Below are 27,038 nucleotides of genomic sequence, written 5' to 3'. Positions count from 1 at the left end.
TGACAAGTAGAGAATTATTTTTAATAGATCAATAATTTATGTTGTTCATTCGTTAAAACAAAAATAATATTTGTAGCTGTTCTGACCAAGATATGTTATGAGCGCAGTACAGAACTGAAAAATGACCTTCTTCCATCGGGACATACACTAATTTAAATTAATCAGTATGAAAAGTCTGTTGTGATCAACAAATCATATTTATCTTTCAGCCCTCCGTAACACAAAAAAAAAATCGGTGCAGTCTTTTCATTCAAAACGTGTGTGCGTGAGTGTGTGCTAGTGTGTGTGTGTGTGTGGTTTGGCGAGTTCAGTCGGAAGCAGACATTGGCAGCTGCTTCATCAGCTGTTCTTTCCGGGCTTTTTGGAAATCCATCATACAGTCCTTGAAAGTCTGGACCTGGCTCTGGCACACTCGCCAGTCCTGGTGCTCAGCCATGCACTCCTGCACAGCGTAGTGCACCTCGGCACATCCTGTCCGGGATATCATCCGATCCACCGGATCGTCCTCGTCATCATTCCGGCTGCGGTCATGGGGTGAAGGGGACGCCATTCTGCTTCTGTGTGTGGTTTCAGGCCACTGCTGAGGACAACACACCCTGTTTCATATAAAGTAGTGATAATTTGGTTTTATCAACAACCACAAAACAACTACACAACCTTGTAGCCGATCCTTTACAAATTTGTTGCTGTTTTCTTAGCATTGGAATTCATCTTTAAATCTTGTAAAACACTTTCTTCTTAGCTGCCTTTTTGAGATTATATTGAGGGATTAAGACACTTAATCAGACACTGCCATTTTCTATCAGGAATTGCATGCTATATCTCAGGTTTAATCAGATTGTGAGGAATTCACAATTTATGTTAGATCTAAAACATTCCTATCTATATCCTTCTTGAACTACTTCCCTTTGTGGATTTTTTGGGGTTTTTTATGATAGTTATATCACTTGTGAATATAAATTTGTTGGACATTGTTATGCAACCGCAGTTTAGTGTGTATGTAAAGTCTGAAGATATTTATGGTACATTTGTGTATTTCAATGATACGTAGCTTGATAGTTTAATACCACAACATCGTCGAAGTTAAGATGCAAATAACTTGCAAATAAGTTTAAATAGCAAGAAAAATGTGATGATTTAAATAAAGAATTGAGGCAAAACAAATGTTTGTTTGTGTTGATGTATTTTTCTTATTTTTACTTTACTGCAAGAAAATAACACAAAGCTGGATGTAGCCCAACCATTTGTTCACTACTGTATTTCACCTTCACAGAGAGGGGTGTGTCTACGGTGGCCCTGAGGGTGAAAACAACATTTCACAAAGAACAATATTTTGCAAACAGAATATGGATTTCTGAACTTCAGGGCCACTATACTTTTACTGTCAGGTCACAACACTGATGCTATTCTGATGCTGATTTTGAAAACAGGACGTGTAACAATTAATATGTGTGCAGTGTTGCTATCTTTGCTTCAAACTGTGTCTAACAGCGGCAGCAACTCTTTAAAATGCAAATAACAAACCGGAATGTTCACTTTTCTCACCACAGTCCTGAGCGGCTGATTCTGTGTCTGTGTCGACGGGTCCGTCCGCAAACTCACTTCGACTCACAATAACCTGCACAACTCCACCGTGTTACAGGGGGACACGCTAGAGCGGCGGACAACAGTGCAACCGGAAAATACCTCCGACGGATACCCGAGTAAGAGTTCCGCTGTGTGCAGAGAACTACGGCGGCCGAGAGAGCTCAACGCGCTGCTAATTAATAAAACACATTCAAGGCGATCATGACATCATCTCTGCCAGGCAAATACAACACGCGCTCAGCGATAGAGCCGATGCAGAATTGCAACAAGCTGCAGTTCAACTCCCATTGACTCCCATGTTAAACAACCCGACTTTAGAGCAGAATTTAAATATGTTTACAGCCTGGTTCAGAAAACGGTTTTAGTCTTAACCACTAAGTTCTTCCTTCATGACAAATCTACAGGGAGATTCTATTAATAACTCACTGGTTTAAGTTTTACACAGGTTTTTAAATCACGCATCATTGGGGGGCGTGGTGTCTTGAGTGACAACCGTGGCCGCGTCCACGGACTGTGCCCAGGTGTCACTCAGGAGACCACGCCCCTAGCCGTTAGCGTAGATAAACATATGCTAGCCGCTGTACTCTACTTCTTCTTGGCTTCAGTTCGGTTAATTGCACCAACAGACCGTCTAATAATCTGCAGTTCTTCAGGTGAGTGAAAATATATTTTTATTTCATTCATATATTAGAACCGTAGCACTAATTAGCCGGTATGGTTGCTCGCTAAGCCGAGCTTGTTAGCTTATGTCGAGCTAAAGCTAATTAGTTTAGCCGTTAAGCAAGACCTGCTGCTGAATAATGGGCAGTCTCCTAAAACCAGTGTTTGAATAAAGAATTGTGGAGAATGAGTCAAACAATGTGAACTTTAAAGTTGTGGTCATATAAAGTTATTAATGTCATATGAAAGTGTGTCACAGGAATAAAAACTTAAGAGATAGTTATTGAGGCTATCCCTATTTGTTAATGTTAAGGCTTTTTATATCTGGCAAGGGTATATAGTAATAATAATAAAATGTATACTAATAATATATAATTATAATGTGTCTATACTTAATATAAATATAATTTGTTTCACTTGATGTGTCGTTATGTCTGGTTTCAGTGAATACTAGGTTTGTCTGTTGCATTTGGCATTCAGTCTTTATTTGTCCACTTTCACACTCACTTACACCTATTAAACTTATATCACCTGAATGTGGCATGAAAAAGTAACTTGAATATGAATATGAAATAATGTGAATATGAAATAATTTCAATTATAAGTGTAAGAAATAGGGCCATACTAACCCAAAAAGAGGGAATGTAACAGATGGATTATGCGAACTGTGATATCTAAAAAGAGTGAAGTTAGTGACATATTATTGTTTGCATACAAATAAGTATATGAAGAAGGTTATCAAACAGATATATGATTTTATATGTTTTTTTATGTGTGTAGATTTCCTCAAGGTGATCCTGAGAGGCTAGACATGTGGATGCTCAATATAAAGAGACAGAACTGGACTCCACAGAATAATTCTCGTCTCCGCAGTGAACATTTTGAGAGACAACAACTGAGCATTGACACAACGGTATACAGAAATGTCTTAACTTATGGTTTAAATTGATTAGTCAATCAATCAATCAGTCAATCAAGTCAATCAATCACATTCAATTTGTATAGACCTTATACACAAATCACAATTTGTCTCATAGGGCTTGACAGGGTGTGAAATCTTCTGCCCTTAACCCAAGTAAGGAAAAACGACCCCAAAAAAACTCTATGAACAGGGGAAAAACAACCTAGAAACCTCAGAGAGAGCCACATGTGAGGGATCCCTCTCCCAGGATAGACAGAAATGTAATAGAAGTCATGTTTAGACACAAGCCTTTTTTTTAAATCAATTTACAGTTACTGTACAATAACATAATAATTTTATGTAACTTTTTAAGGGAAGGGCTCGCCTGAAGGACACCGCTGTGCCTACCATTTTCTCACACTCCAAGGAAAAAGAGGACAACCCAGCTGCAGAGAAACTCATATTGTTCGGGATGAGTAAGCAGGTAAGTGACATTGCTATTTCTGTTGGAAATAGCACTAAGGAGGTTGCAGATGTAGACAATGGCAGTAGTAGCAAAAATCTTACTGCCAAAAGGGCAATGTTGCTATGATGGCAGATAAACCTGAACAGGCTTTTGTTACTAAAAATGACTTTATATAAATTTATATAGTGTATGGATGAAAAATAAGGTGCAGTTATTGTGTTTAACTGAGGTACTTGCAGATATTTTTAAGCCTGTTTGCTGTTGTTTTTCCTCATCAGAAAATTTATGTTGTATATTAAGATTAGGTCGATCCAAAGGTTCATTTCACCACACCGAGGACACAGGTCTCCAGGCCGTGTTGTTCTTTATGTTCGTTAAACTATCAAAAAAAAAGACGACTAGTCTGACATGTAGGGAAGCTAACTGAAGTAGCCAGAGTTATTTTGCCTTTGTCTTCAGACTCTTAGAAAGTTTAGGTGTAACTTAAATTAAATGGCAGCCTCTCAAAAACAAAATCAGTTAGCACCCACATGTAAATCTGCATATTTTAATTGCTTTTATCACTAGTGGGTACAACTGAGACTAATTAGTGTGAAGTTTATACTTTAAAAAGTTTGGTTGTTAAAGACAAGGTCATTAACCAAAACTCTCCAGTGATATCAACACAAATTGAGCTCATTAGATGTGTGAAGTTTTCACTCACTATGTGACCTGTTTAATTCGAAATACATCCTCAGGGAACATTATGCAATAGAGTGATCAACTTTACTTTTGAACAGTCATATTTGCAACTTATGCAGCTCAGATATCTGATGAAACAGAAGTAATAATAGTAAACTTTATTTGTATAGGCAGAGGGGGATATGGGATCAAACCGCCGACCGCTTTACCCCCCCAGCCACCGAGTATATGTTGTGCAATCAGAGTGTGACTCATTTCTGATAAACAAAATTATTCTTTTGATAAAATTATGTTTTATCAACAGTTATGTCACATCTACACAGTAATACGTCGGATATGTAGGGAAACAAAAGACACTTTAAATATTATTAAGCTTGATGTTACAAAACAGTGGTAAAATTAAACATTACACATTTATAAATTCATCAGTTAACTCAGCAAAAATAATATGTTTTCATTATTTCATGCTAAAGTTGTGATTAATTATTACCATGATATGAGTTTTGTTGACCCTCACAGATTAGTTTTTTTGTAGTGTGGTGATTTTATGTTTTCTGATCAGTGCCAGGGCTCTGACTTTTATCTCTTTAGTTTTCAATGAATATACAATAGGATTCACGCAGGGGGGGATGCAGGAGGCCAGTGACAGACAGAGCACACGCTGGTCCGGCTCAATGACTCTCAGAAAAAACCCAATCAGGAAAATGACCAGTAAAGGAATGTAAAATATAGTAACAAGGATTAAATGTTCAACACACGTGGCCAAAGCTTTGAATCGACTTCCTAAAGATTTCATCCTGAACACTGTCACCAGGATGCTGAGGTAAGACAGAAAAATAAAGATCAAGGGAAGTCCGAGGCTCATAAAAGTCATGCCAGAAGCTGCAGACCAGTGCATGGTGTAGTCATTACAGGCAAGTCTGAACACAGGTGCATAGTCACAGAAGTAGCTGAACACACGGACAGATCTGCAGAAAGACAATCGGGTCATTATAATGGTTACAAATGCTGTCGCGGCCAGACAAACACACCACTTCAGGCCGACAATACAAGTCATGCTTCGTAGTGTGTTGATCGAGTTCTGACGCAGAGGGAAACATATTGCAATCAACCGGTCATAAGCAAGTATAGCAAGAGCGTACGACTCCAATGAGCCACAGGTGTAATACACAAACATTTGTACAAAACATAGGTTGAATGGAATGAAGTTATCCTTCATGAGAAATATCTTTATCATGCTGGGAATCGTGCACGTGTTCAGGACCAAATCGATCACTGCCAGGTTGACCACAGCCAGAAACTTTGGAGTGTGTAAGCAACGATTAGAGACAACTACATAGATCAACAAACTGTTGAAGACAACCGTGACCACGTAGACAAAAGTCAGAAAGATGAAGTAGACGTTGACGGAGGGAATATTCAAAAATCCAATGATGTAGAAGCCTGGAGGATGAACGATGACAGAGTCGTTTAAAACAGTCCTGGGAAAAGACATATTTGAGCTCCAGAGGCTGAGTGCTGGAGGTCGGCCTCCGTATGAAGGCTCTTCAGTCTAAAGAACAAGGACATTAACATCTTATTCTACATTAGACATCAATACACCCATGGACGCTTTTGAAAATATTAATAACAAACAGACAAAAGCAGAAAAATGCAAATCTGACTACTCCGTACCTGATGCTGTAAATTAAAGGATTGTGCAGCAGCAGCTCTGTCTGATGCTTCATCCACACACGAATACGTCTGACCAGGGAACAGTGGAAGATATATTATGTCCTCATTGATCTCCTGAGATAAAACTCTTATTATTGAGGTTACTTTGATCCATGGAGAGCAAGTTGTTGTTCGCTCCTGAACTTCTCTGGTGCTCAAAATAAATATCCAATTATTGCTCTGAATGATAAAAAGTGAGTTTGAGCATCTCATGACGCCACTTTCAAAAACATGCAAACTTATCGAAGCCTATGCTGAAGTGTAAATCACAACATGGTATAAACATGGATCACTGAAGGTTTTACATCATATTTAGTCCAGTTCAAAAAACTCAGTCACAGAATCTCACCTGATTTCCAGGTTGACTTCAACCCTGCCTGAATCCAACTCCTGCAGCAGAAGTGTCTTCAGCTGCTGTTGGACTCTTTGACGGCAGAAAATATACTTCCCTCATCAACCCCCAGAGATTTCTACGTCCGACTAGTGCAGAGGAAGTCAAACCCGTTTAATTGAATCCATAGAGAGCAGCACCAGAGGTCAGATTTGGATTTAACTGGATACGACCTCATAACAAACTCCTACATGTTCTAATCTAAATGATTTGATGAGTTCGATCATCTCACTGTTCTTTGATAGAAATGTTTAACTGAGTGTTTTATAAAGTGCTATACAACATGATAGTTGTTAGTATTGATTGAGTTGATTGGTTCCTTTTCCCTTCACCACCACCTTACAACCTCAAGTCATTTAATATCCCTCAACTGAATAATTGAGAAAAACTACAAATGTGCAGGTTTGATTCACTTGTTTTTGATACATGTGATTCATAGATTAACTCTTCCAACACGTTCATGAGACACTTTATAAAACTTTGAGAACTTTTTGAGAACTTGGTTTTCACAGTGCAACAGACTCGTCTATTGCATCAAGTTCCCTGAGGATGAATTTCTCATTGAACAGACGATTGTGAGCAAACAAAACGACTCTAATGAGAGAAACGTCACCAGAGAGTCATAGTTAACGACCTTGTCTGAAACAACTGAAGCTTTTTGTGTTTGAACTTAATGCTAATTAATCTCAGTTGCCCCTATTAAGAATAAAAACAATTAAAAACTTCAGGGGAACAAGTTGATGTGCACAAAAAAGTTTTTATGGAGCTTTCATTATAGGCAAAGTACATTTAATGTTCACCACTGACTTTTGCATTCATCACGACAAGTAGAAAAGTATAAGATTTTAGATTAAGATTCCCATTTTCTTTTATAATTACTTGTCCACCTGTTTGTGTGAGCTCCATTGAGATCGACCACCTCATCGATAGCTCTGAAGACTCATTACGATAAACATTAGACTCAATAACGCCTCTAAAAAAGAAAAATGTAAAACATAGTAAATTAGCTCCGTGGTATAATTTCCAGACAAATGAGTTAAAACAATTATCAAGAAAACTAGAAAGGAAGTGGCGCTCCAGCAACCATGTTGAAAATCTAATAGACTGGAAGAATAGTGTTTAAGAATATAAAAAGGCTCGCCACAAAGTTATTCAAAACTAAGAGAAGAGAATAAAAACAACCCCAGGTTTCTCTTCAGCACTGTAGCCAGGCTGACGGAGAGTCACACATCCACCGAACCCAGTATTCCTCGATCCCTAAATAGCAATATCTTTATGACCTTTTTTAATGATGAAATTCAAACTATTAGAAATAAAATCAACTATCTCCTGCCCTCAATTGGCACTAATACCCTCCCAACAACAGAGATCTCAGAAACGACTGAGAATCCCTTCCATTACTTAGACAGCTTCTCGCTGATCACCCGTGATCACTTTACCAAAAATAATCTCAGTTTCTAAACCAACAACCTGTATCTTAGATCCCATTCCTACAAAATTACTTAAAGAAATTCTGCCATTATGTATTATGTTCTTATTGATCTCCTGAGATAAAACTCTTATTATTGAGGTTACTTTGATCCATGGAGAGTAAGTTGTTGTTCGCTCCGACTGAACTTCTCTGGTGCTCAAAATAAACATCCAATTATTGCACTGAATGATAAAAAGTGAGTTTAAGCATCTCATGACACCACAAATAAAATAAGGTACGTGAGCTGATATAATACCTTGATGTTTTAGTGACAGATGAGTCAGACTCACAAAACCTCCGTGTAAACAAGAATCATTGTACTTTAAGAAAAAAAACTTGTTGTTCCAAGAGGTTCGCAAACATTGTGATTTCCTTTGTCCAGTGTGACCAACCTGGAAACTTTCTGTTTTTGTTCATACTGAGAATATACCAGTTGTGGGACTAATAAGGGATAACCTTATTGCTACTTCAGCATGTGGTTTCAGGCCACTGCTTAGAAAAATACACCATGTTACATATAAAGTCGTGATAGATCGGTTTTATCTACAACCACAAAACAACTACACGACCATGTAGCTGATCATTCACAAAGTCTTTGCTGTTCTCTTAACATTGGAATTCGTCTTTAAATCTTGTAAAACTCTTTCTTCATAGCTGCCTTTTTGAGATTATATTGAGGGATTAACACCCTTAATGAGACACTGCCATTTTCTATCATGAAGTTCATGATATATCTCAGGTTTAATCAGATTGTCTTATCTTTTTTGGAGGAATTTATGATTTATGTGTGATCTTAAACTCTTCTATCTATATCTTTCTTGAACTACTTGCTTTTGTGATTTTTTTTTTCCGTTGATAGTTGTATCACTCAAATTTGTACGAAATCATTATGCCACATTAGTTGGCTGATTGGAGTCTCTGCACTCGACTTCTTCTTGGCTTCAGTTCAGTTAATTGCACCAGCAGGCCGTCTAAGAATCTCCAGTTTTTCCGATAATTGAAAATATATATTTTTATTTCAATTATATATTAGATCCTTAGAACTAATTAGCAGGTATGGTTGCTCACTGTGCCGAACTTGTTAGCTTATGTTGAGCTAAAGCTCAGCTTTTGTTAACCGTTGAGCAATACCTGCTGCTGAATAACAGGCAGTCTCATAAAACAGGTTCTCATTCTAAACAAGTGTTTGAATGAAGAATTGTGGAGAATAAGTTGGACAATGTGAATGTTAAAGTTGTGGTCATATAAAATTGCTAATATCATATGAATGCGTGGACACAGGAATAACAATTTAAGAATTTGTTATTGAGGCTATCCCTATATGTTAATGTTTTTGTGTTGTATTCAGTCTTTAATTGTCCAATTGAGTTCAATTTGTGTTGTTAACTGGAGAGTTTTGGTTAATGTCCTTTAACAAACAAACCTTTACTGTATAAAAATCTGACTATTTTGTCTCACTTTTACCATCTAATGTTAAAAACAATTAAAATATACAGATACATCTGGGACCAGATTTTTTTTTGTTTTTGTGAGGCTGCCATTTAATTTAAGTAACACTCTTAACGATTCTGAAGACAAAGGCAAATTTCCAGGCTACTTTTTTCTTTTTCAACCGAATGAGAGGTTTGGGCTCAAGCCTGCAGCTTCTGCTTTGTTTTATAAATTATAGGCCTTTCATCAATCTAAATAAGTCAGCAATAGTGTGTTAAAAATAACTTGGAACATGTATTTTCTTCAATCTCAAATTTGTCTGTTACACATGAGTTAGAGAAACAATCTAAAATGTAAAAAACAACCTCAGAAAAAGTCTCTCTCATCCTCAACACACACACACACACACACACACACACACACACACACACTCACACTCACACTCACACACACCCACCCTCCACTCGTTGATTCAGGATGGAAAAAGTAGCTGCCAACGTTTTTTTTTTCACTCACCACACCAGAGCCATAATTTTGGTTATATTCTCCTTTGTTTTCAATAAGTAGACAATGGGATTAATGCAGGGGGGGGGGGGGGGGGGGGGGGGGGGGGACAAGAGGCTAGCGACAGGCTGAGCACTCGCGGGTCTGGATGTTGTAGTCAGTTTTTTAATTGAAAACCTTGTTTTAAATAACAGCACACGTCTAATGAGAGTTATAGTCTATAATTCTTTTCAAAGCACTTTCTAAATACGAAGGGAGATCATATTTGTCTGACTGATTGTATTAACTAGCATCCATGTGCAGCAATACAGAAAATTGTGGATGTGATACATTGAGTTGCATCAAGGGTTGTTTGGAGCTCAGGAGTCTTGACTGTCGGGATTTTGCTCAGATGGGTAGTTCAACGTAGAAAATTAAATTGTAACATTCTATACTCATCACTATGTCGGTGGTGTGGTGGGTGACATGCTTGAATCCACAAAATACTTTTGTATTTTCGTGAGTGGTACATTTTATTATGTTTTATTTTTATCTATATTGTATGTGAAGCACTTTGAGCAGCATTTCTCGTAGGAAAGCTGCTATACAAATAAAGTTTGTGATTTTTACTTCTGTTGCATCAGAAATCTGAGCTGCATAAGTTGCAAACATAAATGTTCAGAGGTTAAGTTGATCACTCTATTGCATAATGTTCCCTGAGGAGGCATTTAGAATTAAACAGGTCACATGAGTGAAAACTTAACACGTCTAATGAGCTCAATTTGTGTTGACATCACAGGAGGGTTTTGGTTAATGACCTTGTCTTTAACAAACAAACCTTTTACTGTATAAACTTCAGACTAATTAGTCTCAGTTGTACCCACTAGTGATAAAAGCAATTAAACTATGCAGAGATACACGTGGGTTCAGATTGTTTTAGTTTTTTGAGTCTGCCATTTAATTTAAGTTATATTTATATTCTCTATGAGTCTGAAGACACAAGCGATTTTCATCTGCTTGATTTTTTTTTCATTTTTTCTTCAGAAAAGCTCAAACCTGAAACTTATGCTTTGTTTTATAAATTATAGGCCTCTCAAAGGCCTTAAAACACCAATGTACATTCAGACTTTAAATTGAATTATCCACTGGCTGCTATAGATTCATTTTTAGGGCAAGTAACTGTCTCTAGATATAGATATTATTTTATTTTCATTTCATAAAAAGGGAACACACAATAATGCATTTGAATTATTTCTAATTCTCCTGGAGCGCTGCATCAAACTGGACAAACAAAGTGTTCCTATTCAAACAGTGTATATCCATCAGTCATTCATGTGTTTATAGAAATGCACTTATAAATTTCTATACATGTACAGCTTAAATTTGAGTATAATAAAAAGGACAGTTTACTGTACGTATCTGAGCCTAAATAGAGTTAATTGTTCTACGTATGTCGGACTCATAGTCTTTATTTTCCTAGTTTTAACGGACATAAAGAACAACACGTTTAAGTTAAGGCCTGGACGCCCGTTTCCTCAGTGTGGTGATGTGAACCTTTGGAACGACCTTATGTTAATATACAAAATACATTTCTGAAGAGGAACAACTACATCACACAGGCTTAAAATCTCTGCAAGTACCTCAGTTAAACACAATAACTGCACCTTATGTTTCATCACATCATGTTTAATTTAGAAAGTGTGAGCTACAGTAAGAGAAAGTTTAAAAACGGTCAGAACAGTCAAATGTGCAAATATCATTACATTCAAATTCAACCATGTGTTTGTTACTTCATGTCTAAGTAAGTAAGTCAGCAATATAGTGTTAAAATGACTATGGACATGTAATTTATTCAATATCCTATTTGTCTGTTACACATGCTGATGAGTAAGAGAAACAATCGAAAATCAAAAAAACCCGCTCAGAAAAAGTCTCTCACATACACACACACACACACACACATACAGACACACAGACACACAGACGCACACACGCTCACACACACACACACCCTCCACTCGTTGATTCAGGGTTGAAAAAGTAGCTGTCAAGGGTTTATTTTCACTCTCCACACCAGAGCCACAATTTTGGTTTTGATCTCCTTTGTTTTCAATGAGTAGACAATGGGATTAATGCAGGGAGGGAGACAAGTGGCGAGCGACAGGCTGAGCACTCGCTGGTCAGGATCAACAGATCCTAAAAAGAGCCCAATTAAGTAAATAGTGAATATAGGAACATAAAAAATAAGCACAAGAATGAGGTGCTCAATGCAAGTGGTGAGAGCTTTCATCCTGCTGCTCACTGACTTCATCTTGAACACGGTCACAAGGATAGTGACGTAGGACAGAAATATAAAAGTTAAGGGGCCAAACAGATGTATCAAAGAAGCTGAAGCTGCGGCCCACTGCAGTGAGTAATCATTGCAGGCGAGTCTAAACACCGGTGCATAGTCACAGAAGTAGCTGAACACTCTGACAGATCCGCAGAAAGACAGTCGAGCCATGATAGACGTGCTGTACGAAAGCAATCCTGCGCTGTAAACCCAAGACAGACTGACAATGTAAAACATGATTCGCCGTGTGTTTAAAATGTTTTGCTTCAGAGGGAAGCAAATCGCAATCAACCTGTCGTAGGCGAGTATAGCGAGCGCCAAAGACTCCAGAGTCACACTGAAATAGTGAACAAACATTTGCACCAGACAGAGATTGAAGGGAACAAAGTTGTCCTTAAAGAGGAACGTCTTAATCATGCTGGGAATCGTGCTTGTGTTCAAGATCACATCAATTACTGCGAGGTTGACGACTGCTAAAAACTTAGGGGTGTGTAAGTTCTCGTCAAAAGCGATTATGCACATCAATAACACATTGAACACGACTGTGACCAAATAAACAAACGCCATAAAGATGATGTAGACACTGATGAATGGGAACGTCTGGAATCCGATGACATAGAAGCCTGGAGGATGAATGATGGCAGAGTCATTTAAAAGGGACATAGTTGAGCTCCTCCTCTGGAACACAGTGTGAAATCTCTCAAGTCTGAATGAGAGGAAAACATGACATCTTATCACCGACTGCATTAGTCTTACCAATCACATACTTCAAAACAAACCTATAAACATATGCATTTAGAAAACGTTTCTCATTTTGTCATTCAGATTCTTTGAACACGAGACAAAATACAAGTTTACTGTTGCCGCACCTGGTCTGTTGCAGATCACTGAGCACAGTGGAACTCCATATGATGCAGACACCATCAGTAGCAGCCACTGACTGTCTGCACGTCTGACCTGTGCTCAATAGATAATATATCCTCCTCTCTTCTCTCCCGAGGAACATTCAACCTTCTAATTAAGAATTAGAAGGACAAAATAGAAGATTCATCCAATGAGAGTCACCCAAACAAACTTCTAATGATGTTTTCCTGAAACCAAGCGTTTCAACTTAGTATGTCAACAGCAAAGTATTCAAAGTGTAATAAAAAACATTCAAACCTACTCAGCGAGGTTTGGAACAGAAATCTTAAGGTCATATATCAGATATTAAGCGTCAATATAGAAGCCAACAGCTATTTTCTAATTGAATATAGTGGAGTTATGGTTTCTGCTCTGTGACTGTGTTGCCACCAGTCTATGGGCTACACATGGCATGGTGCTTACAATGCCAGCCATGCTAACCAGCATGTAGGGCTGCTCCATTATGGAAAAAATCATAATCATGATTATTTTGGACAATATCGAAATCACGATTATAAAAATGATTATTAATATGTGCCCTTATTCTGAAGTCTATGCTTTATTCTTTAAATGATTGTAACCGGAAGAACCAATCACTTTCGATTCTGGTATAGCGGAAGCTACATAGTGTGGCGCTGCTCCTCGTCGGAGTCTTCGAATCCGAAGTGTTCCCATACAAGAGAACTTTTGCTAACCTTTTTGTGGACCGAACGGGGCTGCCCTTTTCCACTTGCACTGTTTTTTAAATACCACCGGTCACCACACTAACAACTCGCCTCCTTCACTTAACAGCTGCTTGAGAGTGAGTGCCAGTCAGCTGGGGTTGAATGCTTTGGGGGAAGGACTGAATTTCGCATGCGTTTCTCTTTCGAAAAAAATGCCAAATAATCAGTTCAACTCGATTGTTGTAGTTTGGAGACCGTTTGACCCAATAATCAAAATCACGATTAAATTTCGATTAATCGAGCAGCCCTACTAGCACGTTGGTCCGCTGAGAGTCTCACTCGGAGGTTCAGACCCTGACAGGAACCTGCTGGTTAGTCAGATCTAGTTTGCCTGCATGGCAGCTATCTGGATTCAGCTTTTTTGTTTTCCAGCACAAAATCTGGTGTTGGGGATGGAGAGCAAACCTGAGGACCACAGCATTCTGAGTGGAGTGTAGGGTAGGAGGAGGTTTGTTCTGAGATGCTGGTGCTATTCTGACATTTTGACCCTATTCCAATCACATATGGTCAGCTCTGAGTACCACTGGGAATGTGAAAACAACATCAACAACAGGACCCTCCAAACTTTGTATAGACTTCAAGTGTCTGAAGTGACTTAACAACAAGTTATAATGACATTGGCAATGAACATTTTGCCCCGAGGGGACGTTCACCAACATAGGACATGGTGACCCAAGACAAAAGGCTTCTCTGACTCCTGGGAACCTGCTAATGAGCCTTATATGTGATGTCATTACCAAAGGAAGCTGGTTAATGACCTCGCATGTAACAAACACACTTTTAACTGTTTAGATTTAAGCCTAATTAATCTCATCTGTATCCATTAGGAGGTTTGCAATTGTAACAGGAGTCATCTCTTCTCTGCCACACACCCCTGATTCCCTCTCCGAAGTCACTTCTCTTTAATTGTTGGGTTCAGTGTGACAAACAATGAACTTTAGGTGCCATTAAACTTCAGTTTCTTTGCACAGTTCTTTGCTGCATAGACAAAGTTCTGCAGAAACAGAGGCTAAATTAATGTGTTTCACTGGAGACTGTGCTGACAGCTCATAAAATATGGAGAAGTTACTTTTGTGCAACATCAGATCATTTCTAAACACGTTTAAAAAATATCCTTGAATTATGTTCATAAAACTACATGTACCATAGAGTTTTAGGTTTTTTAAAGTGAGGTTTATTTGAGCTTTCAGAAATGTCAACAGTATCGGAGGTTGATCAGCTAGCTGATATATGAACCGCTCAAAATGGATCAATATCTGAATTGATACTTGTCCAGAATATTGTATCTGTGCATTTTATACAAATAACATGGCTTCCTGTGTAATGTCTATTCACAAAATGTCTTCAGCTCTTTTTTGTCGTCAATAACTCTTAAACACAACCTTGTACATTCATACAATGAAGTACTATGAGGTTACATGAATATGAGCAAATAGAGTTTATTATTATTACTTCTGTTGCATCAGAAATCGGAGCTGCACAAGTTGCAAACATAATTGTTCAAAGGTTAAGTTGATCACTCTATTGCATAATGTTCCCTGAGGATGTATTTAGAATTAAACAGGTCACATAGTGAGTGAAAACTTAACACGTCTAATGAGCCCAATTTGTGTTGACATCACTGGAGAGTTTTGGTTAATGACCTTGTCTTTAACAAACAAACCTTTTACTGTATAAACTTCAGACTAATTAGTCTCAGGTGTACCCTCTAATATTAAAAGCAATTAAAATATGCAGAGATACATGTGGGTGCAGATTGTCTTTTGTTTTTTTAAGGCCGCCATTTAATTTAAGTTACACCTATACTTTCTAAGAGTGTGAAGACAGGAGAATTTCATCTGCTTGATTTTTTTCATTTTTTTCTTCAGAAAAGCTCAAACCTGAAACTTCTGCTTTGTTTTATAAATTATAGGCCCTCTCAAAGGCCTTAAAACACCAACGTACATTCAGACTTTAAATTGAATTATCCACTGGTTGCTATAGATTCATTTTAGGCAGGTTCATTTCTTTAGATATAGATGTTATTTTATTTTCACTTTCTCAGTCATTTCATAAAAAGGGAACAAACAATAATGCATTTGAATTATTTCTAATTCTCCTGGAGTGCTGCATCAAACTGGACAAACAAAGTGTTCCTATTCAAACAGTTTATATCCATCAGTCATTCCTGTGTTTATAGAAATGCACTTATAAATTTCTATACATGTACAGCTTAAATTTGAGTATAATAAAAAGGACAGTTTACTGTATGTATCTGAGCCTAAATAGACTAAATTTTTCTACGTATGTCGGACTCATAGTCTTTATTTTCCTAGTTTTAACAGACATAAAGAACAAAACGTTTAAGTTAAGGCCTGGAGGCCTGTGTCCTCAGTGTGGTGATGTGAACCTTCTGATCGACCTCAGTTAAACAAAATAACTGCGCCTTATGTTTCATCACATCATGTTTGATTTAGAAAGTGTGAGCTACAGTAAGAGAAAGTTTAGAAGTGGTCAGAACAGACAAATGTGCAAATATCATCAAATTCAAATGCAACCATGTGTTTGTTACTTCATGTCTAAATAAGTAAGTTAACAATATAGTGTATGAGCGACATGTATTTTATTCACTTGATAAAATTGACAACTGTCAATGTAATAACAGAATATTCCAAAAAAATTCAGAAAAAAAAAATCATCATCATAATCTCATAACGTGTGGATATCTACACATGCTGATGAGTAAGAGAAACAAGAGAAAATAATAGAAAGCGCTCAAATAAAGTCTCTTTCCCTCAAACAGACACACACACACACCCTACACTCGCTGATTAAGGATGGAAAAAGCAGCTGTCAAGGGTTTATTCTCACTCTCCACACAAGAGCCACAATTCTGGTTTTGATCTCCTTTGTTTTCAATGAGTAGACAATGGGATTAATGCAGGGGGGGAGACAAGTGGCGAGCGACAGGCTGAGCACTCGCTGGTCTGGATCAATAGATCTTACAAAAAGCCCAACTATGTAAATGGTGATTATAGGAACATAATAAATAGCCACAAGAATGAGGTGCTCAATGCAAGTGGTGAGAGCTTTCATCCTGCTGCTCACTGACTTCATCTTGAACACGGTCACAAGGATAGTGACGTAAGACAGAAATATAAAAGTTAAGGGACCAAACAGATTCATCAAAGAAGCTGAAGCTGCGGCCCACTGCAGTGAGTAATCATTGCAGGCGAGTCTAAACACCGGCCCATAGTCACAGAAGTAGCTGAACACTCTGACAGATCCGCAGAAGGACAGTCGAGCCATGATAGACGTGCTGTACGAAAGCAATCCTGCGCTGTAAACCCAAGTCAGACTGACAATGCAAAGCATGATCGGCCTTGTGTTTAACATGTTTTGCTTCAGAGGGAAGCAAATCGCAATCAACCTGTCGTAGGCGAGAATAGCGAGCGCATAAGACTCCTGAGACACACTGAAATAGTGAACAAACATTTGTACCAGACAGAGATTGAAGGGAACAAAGTTGTCCTTAAAGAGGAACGTCTTAATCATGCTGGGAATCGTGCTTGTGTTCAAGATCACATCAATTACTGCGAGGTTGACGACTGCTAAAAACTTAGGGGTGTGTAAGTTCTCGTCAAAAGCGATTATGCACATCAATAACACATTGAACACGACTGTGACCAAATAAACAAATGCCATAAAGATGATGTAGACACTGATGTATGGGAACGTCTGGAATCCGATGACATAGAAGCCTGGAGGATGAATGATGGCAGAGTCATTTAAAAGAGACATAGTTGAGCTCCTCCTCTGGAACACAGTGTGAAATCTCTCAAGTCTGAATGAGAGGAAAACATGACATCTTATCACCGACTGCATTAGTCTTACCAATCACATACTTCAAAACAAACCTATAAACATATACATTTAGAAAACCTTGTTTCCCATTTTGTGATTATGATTCATTCTTACACGGGACAAAATACAAGTTTACTGTTGCCGCACCTGGTCTGTTGCAGATCACTGCGCACAGTGGAACTCCATATGATGCAGACACCATCAATAGCAGCCACTGACTGTCTGCACGTCTGACCTGTGCTCAATAGATAATATATCCTCCTCGCTTCTCTCCCGAGGAAACATTCAACCTTCTAATTAAGAATTAGAAGGACAAAATAGAAGATTCATCCAATGAGAGTCACCCAAACAAACTTCTAATAATGTTTTCCTGAAACCAAGCATTTCAACTTAGTATGTCAACAGCAAAGTATTCAAAGTGTAATAAAAAACATTCAAACCTACTCAGCGAGGTTTGGAACAGAAATCTTAAGGTCATATATCAGATATTAAGCGTCAATATAGCAGCCAACAGCTATTTTCTAATTGAATATAGTGGAGTTATGGTTTCCGCTCTGTGACTGTGTTGCCATCAGTCTATGGGCTACACATGGCATGGTGCTTACAATGCCAGCCATGCTAACCAGCACGTAGGGCTGCTCGATTATGGAAAAAATCATAATCATGATTATTTTGGACAATATCGAAATCACGATTATAAAAAATATTATTAATATGTGCCCTTATTCTGAAGTCTATGCTTTATTCTTTAAATGATTGTAACCAGAAGAACCAATCACTTCCGGTTCTGGTAGCGCGGAAGCTACATAGTGAGTCTTCAAATCCGAAGTGAAGTAAAGAAGGGAGAGAAGTGAGAGCTAGGGGGAGAGAGAGGCGAGAGAGACCATGGACATTTGATCACTGAAAGACTGGTAGTTGTAAAGAAAATATAAATGATAGTCTTTAATTGTCCTCTGCAGTCATCAGGTGTTTCAGCCTTTTAATCGCAATAACGTTAAAAGCCGAGCTTGAAGGTACGCTGAGGGTAAAGATAAATCTGATTGCCTACTGGCTTTATGGCAGAGCTATCAAAGCCATGTGGCCGGATCAATAGATCAGACTACCTTACATCTATGCCTGTTTTTGAAACTAAACTAAATACCTACTCTCATAGGAGTCAAAAGCTGTCATATCTAAGAAACTACATAAAATGTGGCTGCAATAAAATTAAGATAAAAGGAATGAAGGATGCTAATACACTACAGTAGTACCAGAAATACATATTGCATGATAAAAATGCTTTCCTATAAAAATGTGTTTGGAGCATTGATTTAAAGATGGCCAGTGAGTTGGCGAGCCGAATCTCATCAGGCAGTGAGTTCCAGAGCCTCAGGGCCCTGACAGATAAAGACAGGTCACCTTGAGTAGCTAGGGACAGCCAACAAGGACAGGCTGGCTGATCTCAGGTTGCAACTAGGAATGTAGGGAGTCTGGGAAATGTCACCTGTCCACCAGTCTATGGGCTACACGTGGCACAGTGCTAACAATGCCAGACATGCTAACTAGCACGCAGGCTCGCTGAGAGTCTCACCCAGAGGTTCAGACCCTGACAGAAACCTGCTGGATGTGTAAGATCCAGTTTACCAGTGGGTGGCTTTCCTGCACTCAGTCATTTTTATTCAGTTGTGCTCCTGGTTGTGTTTTGATGCCACTTTTTAAGGCCATTCATATTCTCGCTCCCCTTCACCTTTCAGAAACTCCTGCACATCCACACACACTCCCGTACTCTCAGGTCTTCTTCTTCCATCCACTTCACCGTACCACCTGCTCGCTTGACCACCAAGGGTACTAGAGCCTTCAGCTTGATTAGAACAGTCCCTGAGGAAGGAGGTTCGATCGATGCTGCATTGGTTTTGGTCGTAGATGCTCGTGCTATTCTCATATCTTGACCCTGTTCGGACCTGCTATCCAATCACAAAGGGTCAGAGTAAAGGTCAACGCATAAATAACGGAAAAACAAATAAATAAGAAACTTCAAAACTTTGCATAGACTTCAAGTGAATGGAGTGACTTAACAACAAGTTATAATGACATTTGCAATGAACATTTTGCCCCGAGGGGACGTTCACCAACATAGGACATGGTGACCCAAGACAAAAGAATTCTCTGCCTCCTGGGAACCTGCTAATGAGCCTTATATGTGATGTCATTACCAAAGGATGCTGGTTAATGACCTTGCATGTAACAAACACACTTTTAACTGTTTAGATTTAAGCCTAATTAATCTCATCTGCATCCATTAGGAGGTTTGCAATTATAACCAGAGTCCTCTCTTCTCTGATGGGCCGCCACACACCCCTGATACCCTCTCCGAAGTTACTTCTCTTTAATTGGTGGGTTAAGTGTGACAAACAATGAACTTCAGATTCTTTGCACAGTTCTTTGCTGCATAGACAAAGTTCTGCAGAAACAGAGTCTAAATTAATGTGTTTCACTGGAGACTGTGCTGACAGCTCATAAAACATGGAGAAGTTACTTTTGTGCAACATCAGATCATTTCTAAACACGTTTAAAAAATATCCTTGAATTATGTTCATAAAAATACATATACCATCGAGTTTTAGGTTTTTTAAAGTGAGGTTTATTTGAGCTTTCAGAAATGTCAACAGTATCGGAGGTTGATCAGCTAGCTGATCAACCTCTGGACGTGGGTATTAGAGGGCTAGGAAGGATTGGAAAATTCATGAGAGCAGTGCGAACATGAATAATGTTTTGATATAAGGATATTTAGTTCATGATTAAATTAGTTTATACTTTATAAAGTGTAAACTGTAACATTTTTCATGAGAATGAGTACATTTTTATTTAGCACCATTGACAAAAATGTAATAGTTAATAAAATATTTGGTGCACATTTATGAACTACTGTAACATTAAGGCTTTAGGGAAATGTTGATTCCACTAGTTTAAGAAAATGCCTCGTCTCTCTGATACATTGACACATTGACATTCCCACTGTGTCCCCCCCCCCCCCATGACCAAGGGGAGAGATTAATTAGACAAAAGGTTCAACGGCAGAGGATTTGTTTGTTTATGGGCAAAGTCATTAAACACCGTTCCCTGGTGATGCCGCGACAACTGGGACTCATTACAGAGACTCTTAGGAGCAGGGTCATCATGTCTTCATAGCGCCAGAATGCCTCCAGGACATTTATTCAAAGTTTTGCACAAACGTTTAATGAACTGACTAGAGTTTGGTGGCTGAAGGTCAAAGGTCAAAGCCCTCATGACCTTAAAGACTCACATTTGGAGAACGAACAAGCGCACAGATGAAAACAAATGGAGGTAATTACGACACAATTTAAACCCAACCTCTAGTGATACATTTAAGAGGTCATGCCATTTTTTAATTCAAATTAAATAATAATTAGAATTAAACACTATTGTCTGACCTGTATTAAAACCCTTGACCCATATTCCCTGCGACATCACTGATTGGCAGAGCGCGTACGACCACAAGACAGCAGTTCTAGTTTAATTATAAAATGTGTGTTGCTAGTAAATTCCAAAGAGTCACTCATGAAAGTGTCTACCAGATTAGAATAAATATATGTACATTAAAGACAAGGCCATGAATAATAGTAGCAGTAAGGTGCTCTGGGTTCCGTGCAATGCAATTCTATTGTATGTTCAAGCTGGTGTATTTTAACGGACTGACCTTGGCCAACTTATAACGAGGGGCAGGCTCAAACTCAGGAGGATATAGGCTGGACTCTGATTTTTGTAGGTTGTTGGGTGACGATAGAGGAGCAGCCAGGAGGCTTTGCTAGTGAAGCAAAACCTCCTCCAACTGACATGAGCAAGGAAGAAAATTGGTTTTTAAGTTTTGGGGGCATGGATAGAATCTTGGAGCATAGTTTTTTGTGAAGTCTTGTGAGTTTTTTTCCGGCAACCTAATAACTGGAATAAGTGAATAGATTGTGCGGCAGTCGGTGCAAGTAGAGAGATGGACAGGTGGACAGACAGACAGATAGATAGATAGATAGATAGATAGATAGATACTTTCTTTATTGTTCCCAAGGGAAATTTAGAATAAGGCTTCGCAATCACAACACATCTGAACATGGAAAACCAGCTGACATGGTGCAGTTACTTTGTTGCCAGAAAAGCCACAGGGAGGCAGTAGTTGACATATTTTAATGGTAGAAGCATTGAAGCCTGCAAAAAGGTTGTGCATGCATGTGAACACAGACAGAAAACATAATGTCGGAGCTGCGTCCGTTTACTATGATAACATGTGCAGGATCCAGAAGAGGTCCGTGTTTTGTCACGATTAACATTCTAGGGTATATGTGCACATGTGGATAGGGTAGAAGCAGTGACTGCGGTTGCATATTAAAACTGAGGTGGACTTCAGACTGCACCGAGCAGAAGAAGCCCGGACGTTGACGGACAGGTTGTCAGAGCAGATGCTGTTTACTCTGAGGTAACTGGGGTGGGGGGGTCAGGCGATCAGCAGCTCCTCCTCAGCGAAGGACAACATTAAATATTCAAACTGCTGACACTGCAATTTTGTTTTTCTCCACAGCCGTTTGAATGAGACGCTGCCCATCACAGACAAACACTGCTCACAGTCACTGGCGGGTAATTAGCAGAGCTACAGTAGATGGTGCTGTGATTAATGAGAGACAGGTTTAATGAGCACTTAACACTTCAAAGTCATGCGGATGAATAATTGTCGTAAGGAATCTGAATGGTTCAGTAATAAAAACGGAAAAACGGTGTGTTGGAATGTGTTTTTGTGTTAAACTGTAATTAAACTGAAGCCACTGTGGTGCACTTTTGTCAATTATACCAAAGAGATGAGTAAATGTTTTACAATCAAAGCAAGAGAAGTGCAGCTGTATAATTCTGTTCCTAAGTGAAAGCTTTAATCATTTGCCAATCAAAATTCATTGTTTTTAGTGTTTCTATCAATTGCACTGATCTCAACATCCTCATTCATGTCATGCCGGGTTTAAACAGAGCCACAAAAAGTCTGAGTTTTTTTGTTGTTAAATTGAATATGGCACAATGAAAGCACAGCTTATAGTCATCTAATTATTCATTCAGTTATTGATGGAGTGATTTTCACTCCTGCTTCCCTCTCGCCCTTGACAGGACGGTCCAGCCAGTAAAAGGTTAATTAAGAGCCTCTCAGCACCGGATGTCCAATACCATGGGAAACAACCCAGTTATCCCGAATATTGATTTACAGTAGTGGTTCCAAATGTAGGGATTGCAGCACGGCCAAATATATCTCCATTTATTTTTACAGATTAAGTCATGACTAATAATCACATCAACAGTTGCAGCCGGTGACGACTGAAGGTGGATTTCCTTCATTTTAGGGGTTGCTATCTGTAGGATATTTTCACGTCTGAGAGAGACTCATAATTGTTATGGTGCCTGATCCTTTGCATCTGGGCCAACTTTGCAATCACCCTGTTGTTTGTCCTCTGAGAGATTGAGGTCAGAATTTCCTCTCTTCATTTTTCTCATACTGCACAACACTGACTATTTATTTTTGGTAATTGACGGGCAGGTCAGTGGTCTTAATTAGGGTATACATCTGAGATGCCCGTACTGCTTATTAAGATAGAAATCAGCCTCATGTTCAGATGTCAATCGACTCGTGGCACTGGCCCATGCTCCTGATCAAACCCCTCTTGGCCTTTGACCTCAGAGGCTAAACTAACGTCCATAGTGTCAGACTGAAGCACATTGGTTCCCATGGTTTGTAATAACACTGCAGGGTCAACAGAAAACTGAATATGGACTGTAGAAATACTCCTTTACTCCTAAATATTGATTTATCTTCCTGTGTGGAAGCTTTAGATGTATAGAAGGAGTCCCGATAATAATGTTATGATAGAGCAAATGCACAGGAGTCCCTGAGGGTGTGTTTATCATCAAACAGGACACAGTGACCTCAGACAAAAGACTCACTTGAGCCTTTTTAACTCCTGGGAGTATTGTAATGAGCTTCATGTGTGATGACATTACCAGTGAATTACTGGTTAATGAGCTTTTCTGTAACAAACAAAGCTTTTTACTTTTCATATTCAAGCTTAATTAATCTCATTAGAACCTGCTAGGACCACCCCAGTATGAACAATGGAAAGGGTTGAAAACTGTTGTTTAATTTAATTTAATTTAATTGTGTGTGTGTTTGTATGCATGTGTGTGTGCGTGTGTGTGTGTGCGCGTGTGCGCGTGTGTGTGCGCGTGTGCGCGTGCGTGCGTGCGTGTGTGTGTGTGTGTGGTTGCATGTGCGTGTCTCTCTCTGATATCTCCTCCAGCTCCTCCTCTTGTGGGAATCCCTGTCACGTCTTACTGTAAATGACAAGCCGATCCGCGGAAACGTCAGGACACATCTCGAGTGGACGCCTGTGTGATCGACCTTTCACGAGCTGAGGTAGACAGTGAACAATGGTGAACACTCCAGGAGCGTATTTACCCAGGATGCGTTCCGATCTTTTATTATTTCCTATGTCCTATTCCAGAATAGTAAGTGATGATATGTGAGTGTGCATAGTGTTTCAACATTTTCAGGAGGATAAATATGTTTTAGATGGGTATTTTTAACTTTAACGGAAATCAGCTGTACATGACGTTTCCCTGCATTAAAGTTCACATATCAAATCTTATTAAAGATGCTAAGTAAAAAAAATCAAAGATCTGGATCTGCCTTTTTGTCCAGATCTGATTTCCCCTCCAAGATTTGTGGTAAAAGGAACAGTGGTGAAAACACAACTTCCTTGTCTAAGATAATAAACAAATCAAATTTGAAAATAGATCATAATAAGGACAATTTTATCCTGTCATGTGTTCATATAAGAAATACCAATATTTATGTCATCATTGGATCGAAGAAAACAAAGTGTAGTGTTTGAAAAACAACTCAATGTCCAAAAAGTAAAAAAATTGATTCCAGCACAGTTAGAAAACCATCACTATAATTAACCATCTGTAAAATGTATTTCTAATGTTTGATTGGTGTATGATTAATGGAAGGTACATATCATTTTCTGAGTCCTGTACACTTTGTCCTTTCAGTCTGTGTGCGGCGGCTTGTGTGACGTACAGAGCTACGGTTCGTTCCCTGACCCAGAGGAGACGTAAAAAGTTACGTCAAATGATTCAGTCCTTGTGAGTGTCCTCCATTGTCCCTTTTTATTCAATTTAACATCTGCTTTCTCCGTCCGTCCAAAACCATTTTTGGTAACAATAAATCAGACCTGCAATAAATGTCAAATTGCTGTGGCAGTGTGGTCACGATTTATGTTTCAAAGTGAAAGAGTCGCACTAAAAAGTTCTGCCCGCTGGTTTTCTGTAGGACAATGATACCAGAAGCAAAATGCATCATTTTTTAACTTGTCTTATGTCGCTGACGTTACAGTTGAAGTTTAATCCAAGCATTAAACTTTCTGCTTCCTTCTGCACAGCTGCAGTTCTCCCTCTACTCTCTCTGCCATCTTTCTCTTATCTCCAGGCAGCAAGAGACGCCCATCCAGCGATCAATAACCCGTAATCTGCACAAACTACCAAACTCCTCCTCATAAGTCACCTCATGAACTTCTTACACTCAGCCTCCCAAGACACCGGTAACCCCTGGGAAGGCCGTCAACATTTACTTACTGTTGTTTATGTGTGACTGCACCCGGAGCGGTTTCACGCAGCCCCACAACCTTAGTGACACAGCTATTGAATCAGAGGTCGATGGGCTGTGAGACCTTAAACAGCACCTCATGCTGAAAGGGTCCCTCGGGAAGAGACAATTTAAAAAGTGATCTGAGTTGCAGATGCTGCGATGTGATTGAATTCTTCGACAGCAGCAGCTGCTCCACAATAAAGATAATATTTTCACGTATGAACCCCCCCATAGTTGGAAGTTGTGATTTGGCCAAATGTTCATATATAGAGCAAGAGGATGAGTCATCATACTGATCGAGTGAAGGACACCGGGTTCCTGGACTAAAGGACTCTAATGAACTCTTTTCTCTACTCCCCCTTTTCTTTATCTTCCTTTTCGCTACTCTTCTCTTTTGCTGGGCTCAGCTTAAACCCCCCGTCCCTGCTTCCTTACAAAGTCACTCAGCTGGATAAAGTCATTTACCTGGATGGAGGGGAGCGAGAGAGGGGAACTGACAGAGGGGGAGAGTGTAGGTCAGAGAGGAAGTCTTTGAAAAACGTTGTGGGAGAACACAGCAAAATAAAAAGCGTTACAAAGACGTGGAGGAATACTGAAGCCTGACTGCTTTGAAAGGCAAATTCACTCTTCTTTGATCAGCAGCTGAACATTGTGTTTCTGCTTCTCTATTTATTTCCCAGAATCCTAAAAAGACAGAAAACGCTGACGGTTGAACACAGAGTAAAGATGGAGGACGTGCAGTCGGAAACAGATGTGGTGATAAATAACAAAGAAAAGATAATGAAATATCACTTTGTCATGTATAGTGATGGACTGTCTTAAATGGCACTTTCTAGTCTTACTCTATAACTTACATTCCTACATTCATACACACATTCAACGCTACTATTTTACGGGTGATCCATCCATCTGAATCTGTATCTTTGATTAAATGTAGCGGTGAATAGAAATGTCTATTAATAGCTAGTCTTCTGGGAGTGCTCTGTTTCTGTCTTCTTATTTGAACCCACTATGTGTCCGGTGCTAATCAACATCATTAAGTCGACACTGTAAATGTTGTTCTCTCCACATTGTGAAACAAGGGTCATCGATCATGTTGACGGGGGAATAGTGAACATACAAACACACACACGCACAAACACAAACACATCTTATCCCGAAACCTTAACACGCAATCACCCCTGGCCTTAACTATCACTTCTAAATGTCTAAACATTAAACCATATCCTAACTCTGGCCTAAACCTAATCCCAACCCTAAAAGAGAGTGTTAACCTGCATTCTTTTAAAAGTTAAAGGTCCATGCACATACACACACTCTCACACACACACACACACACACACACACACACACAAACACAAACACACCTACTTACTGTTTGTTTTCCTCTGATTATTAAGTTTGACATTGCTTCCAAAATCTGTGGGATCTTCACTCTGACCCTTTAGTCCACATGGTTGATGAGCTCTGGGCTGAAGAGAGACACTGACTTCAAAGTTCAATCGTAATTTTCCACGGTTTATTAAACACAAACCTGATTAGATTAAAACCGTATTTCCCTCTTACCAACAAAATCTCAGGCGGACGAGAAATTGTCTTTTACTTTTTTTGATGAGCGCAGAGCTGGTCACGATCTAACAGTAGTTCAGACTATGAGTCACGGAGAGCTCACACTCACACACACACACACACCTTCTCCCACCACATGTAGAACTTTATTTCCTTTTACAAAACACAACAGGGAACCACTTCCTGTGTTTAACGCCTGGCACGGTGCTG

The 27,038-nt window shown here is 39.1% G+C and overlaps 4 protein-coding genes and 1 long non-coding RNA gene across 7 annotated transcripts; 1 reads left to right on the top strand and 4 right to left on the bottom strand.

Moving 5' to 3' along the window:
• On the bottom strand, positions 1-1,705 carry LOC133970196 (cytochrome c oxidase assembly factor 4 homolog, mitochondrial). Of its 3 annotated transcripts, none has more exons than XM_062407070.1 (2): positions 1,546-1,705; positions 1-580 (listed from the first exon to the last, which is right to left on the bottom strand). In XM_062407070.1, exon 2 carries the CDS (start codon positions 548-550, stop codon positions 308-310), a length of 243 nt encoding a protein of 80 aa, XP_062263054.1. In that variant the 5' UTR covers positions 551-580; positions 1,546-1,705; the 3' UTR covers positions 1-307. The 3 variants fall into 3 exon arrangements, with proteins under 3 accessions (XP_062263054.1, XP_062263056.1, XP_062263055.1); XM_062407072.1 differs by having other exon boundaries at positions 1-577; positions 1,546-1,698; XM_062407071.1 differs by having other exon boundaries at positions 1-596; positions 1,546-1,694.
• Positions 1,706-2,160: 455 nt separating this feature from the next.
• On the top strand, positions 2,161-26,739 carry LOC133970001 (uncharacterized). Its single transcript, XR_009924263.1, has 5 exons — positions 2,161-2,240; positions 3,522-3,632; positions 23,908-24,023; positions 24,665-24,757; positions 25,940-26,739. It is a non-coding gene; the product is annotated as an uncharacterized LOC133970001 (long non-coding RNA).
• On the bottom strand, positions 4,816-5,870 carry LOC133969912 (olfactory receptor 5B2-like). Its single transcript, XM_062406628.1, is given in 2 exon segments — positions 4,816-5,790; positions 5,793-5,870. Coding segments are annotated over 2 exon segments (1,053 nt in total).
• On the bottom strand, positions 11,832-12,782 carry LOC133969991 (olfactory receptor 1M1-like). The gene has a single exon (XM_062406764.1). The coding sequence runs from the start codon at positions 12,777-12,779 to the stop codon at positions 11,832-11,834; it is 948 nt and encodes a 315-aa protein (XP_062262748.1). The 5' UTR covers positions 12,780-12,782.
• LOC133969957 (olfactory receptor 1M1-like) lies at positions 16,577-17,527 on the bottom strand. Its single transcript, XM_062406698.1, has one exon. It carries the CDS (start codon positions 17,522-17,524, stop codon positions 16,577-16,579), a length of 948 nt encoding a protein of 315 aa, XP_062262682.1. The 5' UTR covers positions 17,525-17,527.
• Positions 26,740-27,038: the final 299 nt, after the last annotated feature.

This window comes from Platichthys flesus, chromosome 15 (assembly GCF_949316205.1).
Source record: "Platichthys flesus chromosome 15, fPlaFle2.1, whole genome shotgun sequence".
NCBI lineage: Eukaryota > Metazoa > Chordata > Actinopteri > Pleuronectiformes > Pleuronectidae > Platichthys > Platichthys flesus.
The sequence above is the reverse complement of the archived record's forward strand: the minus strand, read 5'-3'. Positions and strand labels throughout refer to the sequence as shown.